We start from the raw sequence: 18,987 nt of genomic DNA on the forward strand, positions 1-18,987 counted from the left end.
GTATGTCACCTGGATGATGTCTTAACTGGCCTCCTGCCTGCTTTCTCACCACCCCTCCCTGTTCTCTTCCAAGTGGTCTTCCTAAAGCACAGTCTGATCACGTGAGCCCTCTGTTTTCCTACCTAGCCATAAGACCCACCTGCTTGGCTCTCCAGGGTCATTCCCTGCCCGTTCCATGTCAACTCCACCATCCATATACCATCAGGATTAATCTTCACAGGGTGTCACGCTAAGCACTTTATGTGGATTATTTCCGTGAAGTAGATACTAGTATGATCTCTGAGAATGACGAGAGCAGTCCCTGACACTGGAAGCTCACCTGGCGCTCACAGCAAGGCCATGTGTTTTCCCGTTGGACCCAGACAACCTTGCAGAGGAGCTCCATTATGATACAGTGAGACAAAACGTCGTAACTGTGCCCAAGCACAGACCGAAACAAGGCCCCTGTGTCACCCACAGAATCTCAAATATATTCTGTCCCAACCAATACCAGTGACCCCTGCTCTTTCATCACTTACAGATGAGCCTCCCCCTGCCCTGCCCTCCTAACATGTATCTCTGAGATGCCTCTGCTTCCTGACAGCATCCAATCCACTCACAGTTTCCCCATCTGTAAAATGGAGGTGTCAGCGCCTTGCAAAGGCCACCGGACCAACCTACAGTTGGCTGAGCTTGTCTTTCTTCTTCCAGTGTGCAGGATGTTACCATGGGGAGCTGTGGGGTGTCCCTGACAGGTGTTGGGAAGGCTTACTGAAGGGTATGCACTTGGGATGGGTGATTTGTGGGCCACTCGTGCTTAGCATACCTACAGGAGGAGTCCCCTGGCACAGGGCAGGTCACGTAGAGGCCTGAGGCAGGGGTGAACCTGCGTACTTGTGGCTGGAGCCACAGGCAGTGGGTTGTGTTGTTATCTTCAAAGTACAGTACGAATACTTCCTTTGGCTGAGGTAGCTTTAAAAATGTTTTTATTGTGGTGATATAGAGAGAGCATAACATTTATCATTCGAGCCACTTTTAAGTGCACAGTTCAGCGGCATTAAGTGCATTTTAAGGGTTGTGCAACCATCACCACTATCCATCTCCAGAATTTTTTCATCATCCCTAACTGAAATGTGCCAAGAAACTCTGAAACTATGACCAAGATGGACTGGACTTGCCCTCGTGCCTGAAACAACCAAGAAATGGACAAATATGTGTAGCAACAGTTCTCAGAACCTGGACGTTGTGCAACAAACCTCAGTGACTCCTGAGAGACGAGAAACCAAAGGGCTGAGCCCTTACAATTGCCCCATCTCACCGCTGTGAGAGCCTTCAGCCTGCAGTGGCCGGGAGGAGGGGATCCCAAGCGGAGCCGGGAGGAGCTGAGGAGACGAAACTGAGAATGCAGGGAGACCAAGGTAACTAGAGGTCCCAGGGCAGACTACAGGTGGGGAGAAAGATACATAGAGGACTTGGGGACCTGCAGCAGGTCCCCATCAAGTGTTCAGTTAGAGAACTAATCAGCACACGTGTGTGCAGAAACAACCCAAGGCCAGGGAAGGAACTGTCCAAAAGGGTTAGAGGTGACACTGCCCACGGTTGAGCGGGGCAGAAAGTAACGTCGGTTACCAGCAGCCACACTGGAAAACCTCTTGGTCTCTGGAACAGTGAGAAGAGTACACAGGAGGATCTTGCCTCAGGAGTGAGTCAGAGCTCCCCGCAGACCCGTCGCTGATCAGACCCCTCCTAACATATCAGAGAAAGATCTGAAAGGTCAAAATGTGTCCTGGCCACTGTGTCCAGGAGCAAAGCTCAAGAATATTCACGAGAAACAAAATGTCCAACACTCAACAAGATAAAATTCACGATGTCTGGTATCCACTCTGGAATTGTGAGGAATGTAAATTTAATTTCTTAATGTTGATTTAATTTTGAGTGGAATAGGGGCAGAGGGAGGGAGACACAGAATCCAAAGCAGCCTCCAGGCTCCGTCCGAGCTGTCAGCACAGAGCCCAACGCGGGGCTCGAACTCATGAACCACGAGATCACAACCTGAACAGAAGCCAGAAACTTAACCGACTGAACCACCCAGGCACTCCTAGAATTGTCAGGAATATAAAGACGAGGCATAATGAGGAGTTAAGTGCACAGAGCTTACCTAAAAAGACCCAAATATAACCTCTAGGAATAAAACTTACAATGTCTGAGTTGAGAAATACAGTGGATGGTATTAGTGGCAGACTGGATGTTGCTAAAGAAAGGATTGAAGACACAGCAATAAGAACTCTCCCAGATAAAAAGTGAAAAGAGAATAGACGAACAGCACCAATGGCAATTGTGGGGTGACTTCGTGTGTCCTGAAATACATGTAATTAGTGTCCCAGAAAGAAGGAAAGACACGATGGGACAGGAAAAAATAGCTTAGAAAGTAAAGGCTGAAAACTTTCCAAATCTGTTGACTATACACCTCAATGAACCCCAAGCACAGGAGCATGAAGGAAACTAGCAAGGCACAGTATAATCAAATTGCTCAAAACCAATGATGAAGAGAAAAAAAAAAATTTAACTCCCAGATAACAAAGACACGTTATAAACAAAGTACAGACGAGGATGATGGCAGGTCACAAGATGCCACAAGGCGTCGCCCCTGCACAGCTGTTGTGTTGAAAGCATCCACACTCTCCTCCAAAAAGGGCAAAAACCATTTTCCTCACAGTGAGCCATTTGTGGCCAGCAAGTGGAATTTACCAGTTTCCGACACACCTTACGGCTTCTCTGCTACTTGTGCTGTGCAGGTGAGTGCACTTTGAGGTTATCTGAAAGTGCTGGTGAACTCCAATGTATTCACAGATGTAAAATGATTGAGAAGGGGGTCTAAAAATAATTTGTCATCTTAAAACAAACCACCTTAATAAAAAATTAGTAATGTGTGGGCACAGGGAAGAGGTCTGATGAAGAACGATGCTGAAGTTTATGTATCTGCTTGGCTAGGATGTGGTGCCCAGATGTTTGGGTAAAGAGTCTAGATGCCTGACAGGATGTTTTAGATGTGATTAACATTTAAATCAGGGGCGCCCAGGTGGCTCGGTTGGTTTAACGTCCAACTCTTGATTTCAGCTCAGGTGTCGGTCTCTACGAGGACAGTGCAGAGCCTGCTTGAGATTCTGTCTCTCCCTCTCTCTCTCTCTGCCCCTCCCCCGCTTGTGCTCATGCGCTCTGCGCGCGCGCTCTCTCTCTCTCTCTCTAATAAATATAAACATTAAAAAATTTTAAAAAAACATTTAAATCAACAAACATTGAGTAAAGCAAACTACCCTCCATAATGTGGGGTGGGTCTTATCCAAGCACTTGAGGCCCTAAGAGCAAAGACTGGGATTCCCCAGGGAAGAAGGAATTCTGCCTCCAGATGGCCTTTGGACACCAAACTACAGCATCAACTCTTCCTGGTCTCCAGTCTGCCACCTGTCCTGCAGATTTCAGACTTAGCCACTGCAATTGAGTGAGCAGATTCCATAAAATAAATCCCCTCCCCACCCCAGTTCTAGATAGATAGATAGATAGATGATAGATAGATAGATACATACATGCATACATACATAGATGATAGATGATAGATGATAAATAACATGAAGAAGCAGTGTCAGCCCAGGGTCCAGAGCCCTGCCTCCAGGGCACCTGGGGTGGAAGCTTCCTGAGGAGCGGACAGCCACATTTCCTAAGCTATGAGTCCTAGGGTTCAAGGGTCTCCTCCCCCTTTGCCAGCCCCTCCGACTCTCCTCCCTGGCTCCTGTGACTTACTAGAGGAAAGGCATCAGGGGAAAGCATGGGTGGGCAGCAGCCTTGGAGAAGGAAGGCCGGTCTGGAAAGACCAAACTTCAGAACTTCTGAATGCAGCTGTTGGCAGGCCAGACCAGTTGCTAACAGCGGTGACAGCAGCAGATGTATTCAATCCTCGGGCACCAGGTGAGAGGTACCTAGACTTGGAGGCCCCTGGGGGGTGGCTAGCACCTAACAGAGGCAGATCTTGGAGCTGGGAGTGATGACTGGTATAAATGGGGAGATGCAGGGAAGGGGAGGTGGGTTCAAGGGTGTCCTCAGAGTGTCAGGAGATAGTGCATGACCTGTGGCCTGGGCTAACCCTTTCCACCTTCCTCCTCCCCTCCTTCAGTAGCATGTGCTGTGGACCCCTTTACAGAGAAGAAAACCAAAGCACAGAAGTGGCATGCTCAAGGTTCCCAGGTGTGAGATGGCCTCTGACTCAAAGCTGCTGCCAGTGCTACTATGTCAGAAACCGGGAGCCCCCACAAAGGGGACTTGCCCAGCACCTCTGTCGTCCACGCAGTTGCCTTTTGCAGACATGCTTCCTGCCCACCCCCCACCCAACAGAGCACACATCCTGTATTTGGCCCTTTCTCCCCACTTGGTCTCCTAGGCTCTGTACTTGGCTGGTGAGGGAGGTAGCTAGAGACCCTCTGATGGGACATCTGGTTGAACCTACCCCAGGGAACTGGACATCTCCCTCAGGCCACACCAGTTCTGACCCTCAACCTTGGCCAGAATAGCACAGGGACTCTGTGTGACATTCCATCTAAACAGTTTACATGCTTGAGCAATGTTTGGAGATCACCAGTCCTGACCCAGGGCTTCAAAATGCAGGGTGGTGACAGCAGCCCCTCCCCCCATACCAGTAGCCACCCAGGGGTGCCCTAGGACCGTTGAAAGCTTCCCCAGGACACTTTGAGCATGGTAGGGTGGCAAATGGATGGTGTCTGGATCAGAATTCTGTGGGCATGGAGTGAGCCTTGAGGCCTGAAGCAGACCACCATCATCCTGAGCCCCTGCCACTGATGCCTCTGACACAGCTTTCCAGGGACCCTGAGCTGGTGGGGAGTGGGGGCATTCAAATGCTTCAGCTGTTTCAGAATGACCAGGTCCCCACTGTGGTGAATGCACATGTCTCAAGTCTTCATATGCCCCTCCTTCTGTACTTACTAGGAAACTGTAGCACAGAGAGTCAACTTGTCAGGGGCTACTCAATGCGAGATGTGGTCCCTAACCTATGGCCACTGGAGTATCATATTCATAGGACACTTTGGGACTGTGAGCTGAGAAGTCTTCCCACTGCTCAAGAGTGTGGGAGGGCTGTGGATCAGGAGAAAGATCCCCTGCCAATCCCGTCACTGCACATGCACACATAATTTCTCAATGTCAAGGGGTTCCAAACTCCAAAAAGACCCCCACAGATTCAGCTCTACAAGAAGGAAATGTGCTTGGGGGTCTCTCCCCGTGATCCCAGACCTGCTTCCAGGGCCCCCCTCAGACCTGAGCTCAGCAGAAATCACACAGAGGGCCAGCACATGGGATAGGGTCAGGCAGCTAGCTGTCATTCCCTCTGGGAACAACATGAGGGTAAGAGGTCCTCCAGGGAGGGTACAAGCGTGGTGATGGCTAGGGAATGATCAGGAATATTCTGGAGATTGTGGTCCCAGTACAAGGACCACACCTTAGTTCTTTCTGCTATGGACTAAAAATGTATACATGGGAAGAAACTGCCTTTAGGAGTGTAGGAAACAGATCTTGGGTAAGCCTAACTGCCCTGTGGGAAAGCACTGGCTGGCACAGTGACAGTGAATCATCCAGGCAGGCCAGCCCAGGCTGATGGGGGCAAGGAGAGGTCCCTTCGGGGACAGGGTATACCTTGCTCAGCCCCATAGGCAGGAGGAGCCATAGGAGTGCTGGAGAACCCCCTCCACCTCAAGGAGGCTTCAGAGTCTCTGTCCAGTCCCAGCTATCTTAGGGAATGGTCAGAGCATCCTGGGAGGCAATGGTATCTGCCAATACGACTCTCCCGAGACTGGGGGACCTATCTATCCATGCTGTGCCTGGACAGATTCTTCCTGGTGGCTCCTTCTCTGTCCACTGGCCTGGGGATCATAGTAGCTCCTTCTCCTGTGGCTCCTCTGTGCCCACTGGGTCTAACTGCTACATGGGGTTCAGCTGAGCTGGCACCCCTTCCTCTTCTTGAAGAGGACAGACCCCAGGGACCAGAGGGCTGGTGTAAATCCTGGCAACATAGCCAGTCCTCTGTATGACCCTGAGCAGCTTCGTGGGCCTCAGCCTTCTGGTGTATATGACAGGGACAATCCTAGTGCCTGCACCACAGTCGTTGACAAGAGGTGGGTTTGTCATTACTTCTCTCCTGTACCTGCTCAGGGCTGATCCAGGTAGGGTTTTATGTGGGGTGACTCAGCTGTGACTGAGCCCTTCTATGTTTGGTGCCTGATGGTGTCTTGGATTATTGAGCTCTGTGTGGGGATGCAAGCAGTGGCCCTGGGAGGCGTGTTGGAGGACTTACAAGCTCTTCTGCTTGTTCACAATGCAGCAGGTGAGCCTTGGGTGGACTCCTTACCATCTTTAGTCACAAACAGCACCAGGTTTCTCCTCTGCTGTTTTGACAACAGCCACAGAGAGAGCCATGACAGAATTAAACACGAGGAAAACATTTTTGACAGTGTGTGAAAGACACGGGCAGAAATGTGTCCAACTTGGCAGAAGGTACCCAGTGAGCAGAGATGGGTGGATCCAACGAGGGGGTCCATTGGCATGGTGCTGGGGAGGGAGCTGCACCTGTGTCCTCCACATCCACTTCCAGGATCCTATGTGAGAAGCAGGGTTGCTCTGTGGGCTCCCCTGCCCCTCCCCCTTGGCCCCTCATCCTGGAAGCGGGAGGCTTGGGGATGGCCCCACAGGGCTGAGACTGCACCAGCTCCTCTGATTCTTTGGGGCTCCAGGTGTGCCCCTAAGACCTATACTGGCTCAAGAAGCTGCTGGGGGTGTGAGCAACCCTCAGAGCCAGAACCAGCCCAAATAGATACCTCAGTGGGAGGACCTCCCTTGGAGTTCAGTAGTCACTGAGTCCACCCCGTCCCCTGTGGTAGGCAGGGCATGGCTGATGCCACCATACATGCATCCCTGCACAGCTATGTAGCCCTAATACTCGCCTGTTCTTCATCAAGTCATACGTTGGCCTCATTAGGGCAGCACCCCTGGGTGGCCCCGTCTGGGGGGCACACACGACCCGACTGGTGCTCCATGGTAACATCCACATCCATGTGGCACCACAGACACTGTGGCCCCTCTTGGTAGCTTCCATGTGACCACGATCTCTTCAGCTGGATGAATCAGGACAGGCAGCTAATGAGGATTGGCATCTTGCTGGGCCCAGGGAGGGTCAGGCTAGGAGCAGCAGATGGGCTGTTGTGGTCACTTGGGTACATGTCCTGTGGCCTGTGGAACATCCAAGTGGAGACCCAGAAGGTTCTAGAACTGGGAAAAGCAGACTTGGAAAGCAGTGTGGGAGTAGTCTGCACATGGCAGACATGAGCGGTAGGGATGTTGATTCGGGGAAGGAGAGAGGCCAGGATGCAGACTGGGGCAGCCTCTGTGGAGCACACAGGAGGACAGCACACAGCAGATGCAGGGTGGGGCAGAAACCAAGAATAGGCTAGGGGAGAGGCCCCGTGGCCAAAGGCAGATGAGAAGAGGGACCATTGGAGGACGGGAGGAGGGAGCCATAGACGTTGCCCAAAGAAAAGAGGCCAGGCCTCAGAGGTCTGCACGCTGTAGACACTGAAAGGAAAAAGAGAAAGACAAGGACAGTGTGGAGTGGGGTGGGAGGGGGGTTGGGAGTACAGCGAAGGCCCAAGCGCAGCTGCCCTCCAAACACACCAAATGCCCCCAGGTGTCCTGGACCCTGTCTGATTCAGACAGTGGTTGGAAATGAGGCTCAGAATTTCTAAGAATTTTCCTTCATCATGTCAGGTGGGAGCTCCAGGTTGGCCTTCAAGGCCAGATTCCCAAGGAGGTCAAAAGGTGTGGACAGTTCAGGCTGAAACTCCAAACCTAAGTCTCACCCTGTGAGAGCTAGAGCTCCACCTGACATCAAAGTGTGAAAATGGTGAGGCGCCACCGCAAGGCCAAAAAGCCAAGTGCAAGAGCTTAAGCAAGAAGGAGGAAGCGGAGGAGGAGGGAGAAGAAGGAAAAGAGAAGAGAAGGAGAAAGAGGAGGAGGAATGAGGGGAGGAAGGAGAAGGAGGAAAGAGAAGGAGAAGAGTTCGTTCCCTGCATAACTGGGAAAGGCGAGGATGGGCAACCTTCAGGTATGGCTGGACCAGGAGCTCTGAAAAGATTAGAGAGTTCTCTCATCCCCTCCCTTCCACCTCCACCTTTCTCTTTCCATTTCTCGACTCTATCTCCCTCCAGAATGTCCAGACTCTCTCCTACTGCAGCTGGCTTCCTCCTTGTGGCCAGGAGAGGTGGTCTGTGGCAACCCCTATTCCACCCCTCAACCCCACCACCCCTGCCACCCCACCCTGTCTGACAACCCCAACAGGAAGACTTCTGTCCAAGCCCAGGAGAAAGTTCTGCTCTGCACATACCCAGTCATGTGGGAAGAGGCAGAGCACAGTGACTTAGACCTCCTAGAACCGCCCCTTAGGGGAAGGATGTTGGTTCCACATGAGGGTCCCAAGAAGAGACCACAGGTGGAAGAGGCCACCCACCCACCCACCCAGCCACTCCCCAGGAAGGTGACTCATTAGGGCTCTCAGGGACACAGACCGCCGGCACAGTACAGACCGCTCCCACACAGTCAGAGTGGACTTTTATTAGGAAATCACCCTGCAAACACACCGAGAAGTGCTGTGCTGTGGGTTCCACGCATTTCCTGAGGAAGGGGGTCACAGTTTCGGAGCTGTCGGAGGAGCAGGGAGCCTGTGAGCGGGGACTGCTCGGTGCTGCCTGTGGCCAGCACTCCTTCACAGCAGCATGACTCAGCCATCAAGAACCAGCACACAGACGCAACACAAGAAACACGCCAGAGCACACACATCTGCGCTACACTTAAATAAATAATAAATACAGAATTCCACTTGCTGTTGTCCGTGCCTGAAACAAAAGGAACCAAAGGGATGAAGAAAACCAAAAACTCTTTCTTTCCATTGGACCAGGGGGAAAACATCCCCAAATTATCAAAATTCCTCAGTTACAAAATACTCTTTAAAAAATTCCATTATTAAAAGAATAAATAACAAAATATATAAAAAATAACTTGGTTGCATCAAAATTATAAGAAGACTTCTATATATAGAAGTTATAGCAAGATTTTTTTGTGGCCTATCTCTTGTCAAATAGTCAATTTTGCTTTGATTTCATCTGTTTCCCTCTCATGGTGTCCTGGTGTGGGGTCTAGTTGAAACAGTACAAAATTAATAAATAAAAATGTTAAATAAATAGCAAATGTTAACACAAGAGGTTGTGAATATAAATACTTACATCTTGACAAAATTAAATAATGTACAGAATAATTAAACTAACTACTTTTTTTTTCTTCCAGGAAGTGCAATTTCTCTACTTTTAAATACTAACTTGGAATTGCAGTCACAACCGATTTGGACTCTATTTACACGTTAGGAACATTGTGTTTAACACATTATATTAAAATTTTTTTTCGCGTCTTGAATGGATCTAAAAAGAAGTGAAACCTTGGTGGTCTCCTAATTAGGGATTTATCCCCTGACCTTGCTGATGCCACCTCCACCCCAGTCAAGCTCGGCCACGACCCAGGTAAAGCGGCAGTGACGGGTCACAGGCATGAGTGGACGCACAGACAGCCAGAGACCCTGGCCCTGACCCAGACCTGGGTCTGAAGGCGGCAGCCCCGAGGGGGAGCGTGACCCCAAGCCTGCACGTGTCTGTGCGGGCTTGGGGTGCCAGCTGCCCCTGGAAGTGAGGTGCTTTAATGTGGAACTTCCAGGGGTTCCCAGGTTAGAGTCCTCAAGTTGGCCATGGGCTGCAGGTCTGTTTCTAACCCTCTGGAACAGTGCTTTATTCCATCCTTAAGACAAAACTGAGTTAAATGAAAACAGAAAACACACTTGCCACATTGACCTCACTGAGCAGACGTGTGCCCAGGGGCACATGCTCCAGGCTGACACTGTCACACGCACCACCCGCCCCGTGCCCACGGCTACCCTCCCAGCCTCGACAGACAAAGGAATACTGTGGTTGCAAACTCCAAAACTTCCCTGAGAACCTTGTCCATGAGCTTTCACTGGAGACTTTGAGCTGCTCTTCAGATTTCTTTCAAAAAACAAAAATAAATCACTTTGTAATACTTCATGCCCTGCCCTGCATTCGTGTGGGGAGGTCAAGGCCTCCAGCCTGGCAAGTGCAACGAGAAAGACACTGATTTCCAGGCACCCCTGTGGATAAGCCCAACTGAGGCCTCCCTGGGCTGCCAACTGGAAGTCACTGTGAGTTGGGACTCCCCACTGCGGGGGCAGGGCAAGGGAGGTAAGCGCGGGAGCCAAGTTGGGCTGCCCCGGATGTCCCCATTGGCGGGGTGGCTCTGGAGTGATGGGGTCTAGACCTGGATGCCCCTCACAGCCCGTTTGATGCTCTCCAGGAGGTCCTTGTTCTCGGGGTTCTGGTAGCACTCCTGGTTGGAGTACATGTCAGTGAGGGTGCTCACGTAGGCATCGAAATTCTGCTCACATATTGGCTCCTGGAGAACAGAACCAGGTTAGCAAGCTCCATCCATACGGTGTGTCCCGTGATTTTCAGAAGCCACAGAAGTCTGTGGCAGGACATCAAACCCATCTCCTCACACCTACTAGGGCCACCACTGGCACCCTTGGGCTGAAACAACCATGAGCATCCTGCTGTGGATTCATAAGCTCTTCGGGACAGCTGGAACCACTGTGGCCAGCAGCCTGTCGGGCAGAGCACCTGCCCTTCTGGCAGGACCCCAGAGGTAGAGGTGTGCCCCGCCCTCCTTGCCCTCCCCAGAGTCCTGGCGGGGGGTGGGGGGACAGTCAGCCACAAGCTCACTGGTGTGCCTACAGGGCCACATACTGCTTACCATGTGCGGAAGGCGGATGTTGGCGAGACTTTGGATGAGGGCCTGGCTCAGGCCCGACAGCTCCAGAAACAGGGCTTCATTCTGCTCCTCAATGAGCTTGTTCTCCTCTTCGATATTCTTCAGGCTCTTCTCCATGGAGGAGATCTGCACCAGACCAAGGTGGGAAATGCCTCCTGTCATGGGGGCCCCATGAACCATAACATGTCCTCCTGGGACACACCCAGCATGCTAACTGTGCCACATCTGCTGTCTTTCTGGGAGAAGGCAAAGACGTAGGGACTCTGGTCCCTGGATGGAGGAGGGGACACAGTGACTCAGCCAGGAGTGGTGTGGGACCATGGGTTTCTATGCCACATCTGTCATACGGGGGCAGAGAGGAACACAGACTCTGAGCACCCTGGGCTCAAATCCCAGCCCACCACTAGCCGTGCAGTTAACCTCGCCACGTTTCTTTTTCCTTGTCTGTAATGGGAATACTGCACGCACTTTGTGGGGTGTCTGGCTGCCTTTGGGTTTTCTCCCCACCAGAAAGGCCAACAAAGTGCCTTAATAAAGCTGTGGAAGACAGCCATTCCTAGCTGAGTGGAGCCAGTCAATGACTCCTCCAGCACACCCTGAGAGTGACAGTGACAGCAGGGCTACGGGTCATGGGCTGTCCGGCCTACCCGGAGCAGCTCAAGCGATCAGGTGAGTCTCAGGGTCTGCATAACCCTATGCAGACATTCACAGCCAGCATGGGGAAGGTGGGAAACCTTCCCTGGGGCCTGATCTGGAGAAGACTTGCTTGGGAGGGCAGCCCCCAACCTGACCGCATCTTAAGGAGGGCAGAGGCAAGTTCACATGACATGTGTGACACATTAAGCTGTCCCCAGATAGAGACAGGTAAGCTGCCTTTTAGAAAGCTATGGATCAGGTAGAGTGCTTTCCTCCAACCACGTGGCTGGGAAACACCATGCTTCGTCACCTGGTGACAAATCTTTGGCTTAAAACACTTGGGAGTAGGAGTTAGGGGCCTGCCTTCTCTCTGCCTGAGCCTTCGGCAGAGCACATGACTCAAAACTCCCTCTAGAGGAAAGGGGCCTCTTGGTCCTTCCAAATGGATGCCGATAAATAAAAAGGTGGAAATCAGCAAAAAGGGAGAAATCAGAGGTGCTGCCCCAAGGGTACACTCTGAGAAGGGAGGGAGCAGTGAGGGACAGAGGGTGGCAGTCACACAGTGATATGTCTCGGCACCCAGAGACGCCCCAACACTCCTCTGCTTCTACTGCCTGGGAACCTGGGGAAAGTGCTGCAGAATGAAAATCCTTCCTAATCTCCATGGGCTGATGCTCTGTTTACACAGGAGGTCAGCGTGAAAGCCTGTTTTCCAGTGGAGGAAGGAACAGAGGAACAAGACGTGTAGAGCTCCAATGTGTCACACTGCAGCCTCTGGGAAGGAGCCTCACCACCTTCCCATCTGTCCTTCCTGCCCTCAGATCCTGCAGGGCCCAGTACCTCCTTGTCCCTCTGCCCCTCAAGCCATAGGGGACACAGCTATGTGGGGCCACTCCTTCTGTGCTCCAGGTTCTGCTCCAGCCCCCTACTCAACAGCTAAGGACAGGGCACTGTCTTCTTTTTGGAACAAGGCTTTCGCTGCGTTTTTTCCTGATGACAAATGTTCATTTTGGGGAAATCAGAGAGATGACAAACACACTTAAAGAAATGTGTAACTCTATCACATGGCAACAGTGGCTCTTTCTGGGTCAGGCTCCTCCTCATACAGATGTCTTTACCTCACAACAACCTCACAGAGTTGACTCCTATTTTTCTCTTCACTCCACCAGCAAGGACGTCAAGATGCAGATTGTCAACGGGTTTTCCAGGTCACTCGGCTGGCGTATGGCAGTACTGTGGTAGAGGCAGGCTCCAGCCAGACCCCCAGAACCCACCTGGTGGTGCCATTCCTACTGTGTAGTACTGTGGTGCTACTCCTACAGGGCTAGCAGCCAACTCTGGTGGCACCAGTAACCCTGACGGGACCCCCGACAGGGCCACCTGAAGACCCCTTACCGCTGGAAGAACAGCCAGTGCGGGCGGGTGTGGCCCATCAGCTCAGCTTGGCAGCAAGTTTGATAAGGGGGTCAGTTTTTCTGCCTCACTGAAGCGCAGGCTGAGGACCAGGACCTCTCCGGTGGGGAGGGAGAGGCCGTACGTGCAGGTGGGCAGCACCACCCACCTGGGACTGCAGCTGTACCATGGCAGCCTCCATCTCCGAGTTGGACTCGTTCAGGTCGCGAATCTCCTGGTTCAGCTGCTTGATCTCTTCATCGTTCTCCAGAACTGCCCCAGAGAGAAACCTTGGTTGTGGCCCTCAGCTTTGCGCCCAGGCCAGCAGGTGGGAGTGCAGTGGAGGTCTGTTTTCTAGGGGGGACTAGGGAGCCCGTCCAAGCAGAGGCAACCTGCCTGGCTCGGTGGGCAGCTCGTATCCCACTTTTGTGCTGGAAAAGTCGATCTTGGAGACTAGCAGCGGTGTGTCTACATTTTTTCCCCCTGACCCTGGGGCACGGATAGGAGAGTATGAATCCTTGGCAAGTGTTAATTGCCAAGATAAAGACGGAAGTTTTCCAGGTGGTGCTGAATTTCCTCAGCTTCCCTCTTCATTGACACTAACTGAGTTCACGAATCCACAAACCCTGAGAGCGTGGCTTCTGATGCCGCCATCAGGGTTCTCTGATGCCACCACTTGTCAATACCCAGGTTAGAGCAAGCATGGCCACTTGAGGGCCAGGATCCCAGACTTGAGGCGACCAGGGGTCCAGAGCTAGGTTGGGAGACCCGTCAACTCAAGTAAGCAGTCTGTCTCCACCATGACTCACTCTAGGAGGGGCCTTGTCTCCCTACCCCCTCCCGCCAGTACCTGCTCACTCACCCATGTCACAGACATCGCTCGGAGGAACTGCAGGAGGGACACCTTACCATCACTCGTCTTGAACTTCGTGCTGAGAACCTCATCCCCTGAGACTTTTCCCTTCTTTCCGGCAAAGGTTGCTCTGGGACAGCCAGATAAGCTGGAAGAAAAGGTCACACCAAAAACCAGTCCAAGGTCACATACCAAGGGCCAGTCTGTGATGACACATCACAATGAAAGCCAAGTCCTCATTGGCTGGCAGCCTGGTAGGACCCTGGTTGGAACTTTCTCATTCGTCTCCTCTTGTCACCTGCTCCCGGGCTCCGGCCGCCAAGCTTCCACACCCCTTATTCAGTAGCCCAGGCCTTTCCCAGCTTAGGCCCTAAAGGCTTATCCCCAGATTGCCTGGGCCAAGCTCCTCACCCCCTTCTCAGAGAGGCCTCCCTCCCTCCTCCCTGCCACTATCCTCCCCCACAGCATCTATCCTCTTGGCCACACTGCAATATCTTACTCATCTGTTTGGTTATAGTCTGTCCCTCACTTGGCCCAAATCAACTCTTGTTCTCTGCTCTCCTGAGCCTGGTATTTGGTGGACTCTAAGTCAAAGCTTGTGGAACGAATGAGTTCATTAATCTTTAGGTGGAGAGACAGGGACGGAACAAAAGAAAGAGAAGGTTTCTGATGAACAGTGTAGTGACCCCTGCACCTTGGCCAATACCTCAGCTGCCTGGCACACAGAGGAATAGAATGGGGGAGGCAAGCCGTCCTCAGGCCTGGGACAGGTGTTGGGGGCAAATGAGAGCCCAGGCAAGGAGGGGTCTTGTCGCCATGTCCCTTCCACAGCAGGCAGACGTGGGCCCAAAGTTCAAAGAAGAGACCCCAGCAGGAGGGGCCAGCTTTTCATGAGAAGCCGGCAGCCTGTGTCGAGAATGCACACACGAGACTCAGGGCTCCACTCACTCTTGCTGGAGGGACTCCACGTGCTCCACATGGAGCAGCCACATGGGGTGCCACATGTCACAAACACCATGATCTGATACTAACAGATTTTCTATGGCTTCCTCCAGTCGGCTACCAATCCGGGCCTTGCTTTTCCCTGGAGAAACTATAGGCCACAACTGAGCCCTTCCTGAGTCTGGTCCTTCCTGAAGAACCTTGCCCACATGCCCAAGGCCAGGGTCCCTATGAAATGCAAGCCGTGCAGGGCAGTTACCTCCGGTGGGTGAGGAAGCTACCGTTGGCATGACCGGAGCCATCACAGCCTGGAGTGGGGCAGGTGGGCCCTTCGTTCTTCAGTGACTTCCAGGAGAACGGTGAGCCATTAAGAGAACCCTCTTTCTGCCTCCGAGCGGCCAGCGGGCAGCCAGATGCACTTCTGTGTGAAGCATATTTGCCACTGATGTGACCGAGCCCCACACAGCCTGGCACAGGGCACCTGGCACAAAGAGGTCAGAGGTGAGCACTGAGCACTAGATGGGGGAGGTGAATCCCAGAGACTCTCCCATGCCAGACACTGAGACTGCTGGGGGCTCCTGGATGAACTACCACGTTTGGAGTGATTCCTGAAGCCACAAGTCAGAACCTGGGCCTTCCCAACCAGATGTGAAGGCAACAGGGATCACGTTCCCTCTCCAGCCTCACCCTCACGCCTCCTGCATAGTTGGAAGGTCAGCAGCTACCTTCTCTGAAAGGAGAACCCACCTTCTCTGGAAGCAGCTACCTTTTCTGGAAAGGGAAGCTACCTTCTCTGAAAGGAAACCCTACCTTCTCTGGAAGCAGCTACCTTCTCTGAAAGGAGAACCTACCTTCTCTGGAAGCAACTACCTTCTCTGGAAGGAGAAGCTACCTTCTCTGGAAGCAGCTACCTTCTCTGGAAGGAGCCATGATGCCCCTGTGCCCTGGGATGTCTCTCAGGGGCCTCTGGGTCCACACCTAGACCTCTTGCTGCCACATCACTTCTATATCACCCCAGCCATGTGTAGTGAAGTGAAGGTGTCAGATGAAACCATCCAGAGGCCACTCCCTGGGAGATTGCACCAAGCACAGAGCCTGGGGGCCTGGGCGGTCACAGAAGCCCCGAGAGTGCCCTGAACCAGGCAGCGCGGGGACAGCAGGGGCTCCATCACCCCACAGCATCCCAGAATGAGACTGTCATGCCATGATGTCCATGGATGTCCCCACATCCGAAATGTGTGTTCTGGAAGGAAGAACACAGGCCACAGTGCTCATTCAAGAAAGACTCAGTTCAGACATTCCATAATGACTCCTGCCAAGCTGTTGCAGAACAGGGAGAGAATCCTCTTGGGAAATAGCAAATGCCCCAGGAATGGTTGAAGTAACTTGAGAAAAGGTTTGGAGCAAATCCCCCTCATGCTGCCATTGGAATGAGTGCACTACAGAAAACTGGCTGGAGCAGGGGGCTCTGGGCATCCACTCTCATGGGATCCAGGTGGGACCTGGACCAGGAGCTCCCTGCAATGCCTTCTGAGCACCGACATTTCAGAATCATGGTATCTGAGCTCAGGACCACCTAGGAACCAACAACTGACTGGGGACAACATCCTCCACCTATAAGTTCTCTTTTCTCCCCTGCAACAAATGAGACTCATGTAATTTCCCATTTGTTACCCACTTTTTATAAGGCACAGACCTGGCAAACACACAGGGCCCTGAAAGGGGACACGTGGCCCCAGTTTACAGAGGTGGGGTTCCTTGGGGTGGGGAAGTCAGAGGCACAAAGCCTTCAGGAGGGCAAGGGTCGTTTCGGGGCTCCTGCTCCAGCAGGTGAGGGGACGGGGCCTCGTTGCCCAGAAGCTGTCCCCATACTCGGGCGTCACTTCCAAGGTGGCCACTGCAGACATTTTCCCAGCCTCCCTTGCCTGGATCCAGCCCCACTTGTCTCCTCTCCTGGTGCCCATCCCTCTCTTCCGCATCCCAGCCACGTGGGCCTCAGACATGTGGAATGAATGGCCACCGATCCGGTCCAAGTTCATCTCAGCCATCAGTCCAGAGTGGAGACACTGACAAGGGCCTTGGAAGGACCCCGGGGACGTTCCATTCTATGTCTGCCCCTCGCACCTGGACACCTCTCTGCTGTGGGGTCCCAGGGACACCGGGGCCAGGTGCTCTGAAAAGTGCCTGTGAGCACCTGCCATCACAAGATCAAAGGCCAAAGGAGAGGCAGCCCTTCACAGTTACAACACACAGTTGAATCTAAATTCCTTTTTCCAACTTTGTTTGCAAAACTCTAACCCTCCTCATCACGAATGACCCCCTGGAATTTATTCGTAGTGAGTACTTCGGACATGTGGGTGGTAACACCACTTCTCTGTCCCTCCACAACCAGTGTCCAAATCTTCGGAGCTGTCGGGTGACCTCACATTAAGGTGTGTGTGGAGTGCCAAGTCAGGCAGCTTCTGTACTTGCCAGGTAGGCCAGTGGTAGGGCACAGGAGCTCTGTGCCACCAGGGTCCCAGGGTCAGAGGCACATCTTTTTGTCAGATGTCAGTGTGGCTGGGGATAGCGCGGGGGGGTGGGGTGGGGGAGGGGGCACGGCAGGGGCGGGGAGGGCTCTCCACAGGCGATAGGCGTTGAGCTCCTAACCCTACACTGGAACACCCACAGACTTTTACGGCCAGTTATTTAGTTTTGGCAAAGGGATTTAGCAGAATGTGCTGACATGACTTAATCTCAAATGGTGCAGACACAAGATGTCATAAAGGGAACTCTTCCTCCAGCAGCCTCCATAATCCCATCTAGCACGCGCTCAGGAAATCCCGTCACGCAGCAGGACCTGATGCCCCGGTTAAAGTTTCTGCTGCAGTCTGCATTTGTTTAAAGATGATAGTCAATTATAAATACAGTTAAAGTTTATGGCTGGGGAGGAGGCCCTATAAAATGGAGGTGCTGAATAGGCGCCCCTCCCCCCCACTGCCTTGCCATGAAGCCATTAGGAACTTCAGCCATCCTGTAAATGCTGACCTGCTTCTAAGTCATATTCTCCACTTGGCTGAAAAAATCTTGTTTTTTAAAAAGCAAAGTTGACAGCACATTAGGAGGAGGAAAACCATTTTTCCCAGTTAATTTGAAAAATGCTGATCTTGATTTTAATCATTTGCAAATGCAGCACAATTCACTTATCATATCCTTGCAGCAGGATCCTTGCTAAATCCATAGCAGCTTGCATTTATATGATCGCAGGCAAATTCCTGGCTTCTCAGAAAGATAAATACTCTTTATCCAGCCTGGCATTTAGTAGGCTGCATTCAGGACACCAATATCCACAAATTTTGTGGTTTTGATTTAGCATTCATTATAGTTTCATTGTAAAAAATAAATTAAATAAACCAGCCACAGCCTTTTGCCACCGAACAGCTGGTGGAGCCGGCCCCTTTGAAGGATGTGACGCTGGTCAATCAGACCTCTCCTCCTGTGGCCAAGCAGATGTTTGGGCGCAGCCGGGGTGAGCTACGAGCTGAAGCTCCAAGGAGGAGCAACCTGTCCAGGTTGCTTCCCTCTGTAGGGGCGAGCATCCAGTTGTTCTTGGCCCAAAGGTAACACGCAATCAGGACAGACCCGCTTTCTGTGGACCTGCCTGGCTATGCCCTGACCAAGCCGGCTCCAAGGCCCTGTGCCACAACACAGCCAGAACCATTCCCTTCTACTCCTCAACTGGCAAGGGGACCCACTGCCTGCTTCGTCCAGTTTTGGCTCTGAAAGTCATGGGCAAATCGAATGGTGGGTCAGTCTGTTAGCCACACCTGCAAGTGGGGGGTTTGGGGGCAAGTTTCTTTCTGGAAAGATAAGCTTGCAACGATACAGGCCCCTACCAAGTGGGGCACTCACAGGTTCAGAGTTCACACACAATCCCCCTGATGACACGTTAGGTACCCCCAGTGGGACAGTCTGGAGAGGGTTTCAGGGACTTCAGTCACGTAAGGCCCAGGATGTGCCCTTTCCTCCCCCACAGCAGTGTCGAGGTCCCAGTTCGGGGCGACCCTCCTGGGCTCCCTCTTTCCACACCAGCTCCCTGCAAAGGCATGTGAGTGTGCAGACACACACGATTTGAAGACTGGTCATCTTCCTCACCCTCCTCTCCTCCCCCCGCACCTGACCTTTCCCATCGGACCACATTTGTGCAGGTTGCAATACCCACGAGCGCCCTGTGGGGCTGCCCCATGCCCTGAGCCTACACTCGGGTG

At 52.5% G+C, this 18,987-nt stretch overlaps 1 protein-coding gene across 1 annotated transcript in view; it reads right to left on the reverse strand.

Moving 5' to 3' along the window:
- Nucleotides 1-9,986: 9,986 nt before the first annotated feature.
- MYT1 (myelin transcription factor 1) overlaps nt 9,987-18,987 on the reverse strand; it is a 38,180-nt gene continuing 29,179 nt past the window's right edge. Inside the window, exons 17-21 of the mRNA XM_047852648.1 lie at nt 15,000-15,221; nt 13,855-13,946; nt 13,115-13,218; nt 10,900-11,043; nt 9,987-10,542 (exon numbers count right to left, since the gene is read on the reverse strand). Of these exons, the coding sequence (XP_047708604.1) occupies nt 10,402-10,542; nt 10,900-11,043; nt 13,115-13,218; nt 13,855-13,946; nt 15,000-15,221 (703 nt within the window). The 3' untranslated portion in view covers nt 9,987-10,401. The remainder of the gene's footprint in view (nt 10,543-10,899; nt 11,044-13,114; nt 13,219-13,854; nt 13,947-14,999; nt 15,222-18,987) is intronic.

The sequence above is a fragment of the Prionailurus viverrinus genome, chromosome A3, assembly GCF_022837055.1.
Source record: "Prionailurus viverrinus isolate Anna chromosome A3, UM_Priviv_1.0, whole genome shotgun sequence".
NCBI classification, from domain to species: Eukaryota; Metazoa; Chordata; class Mammalia; order Carnivora; family Felidae; genus Prionailurus; species Prionailurus viverrinus.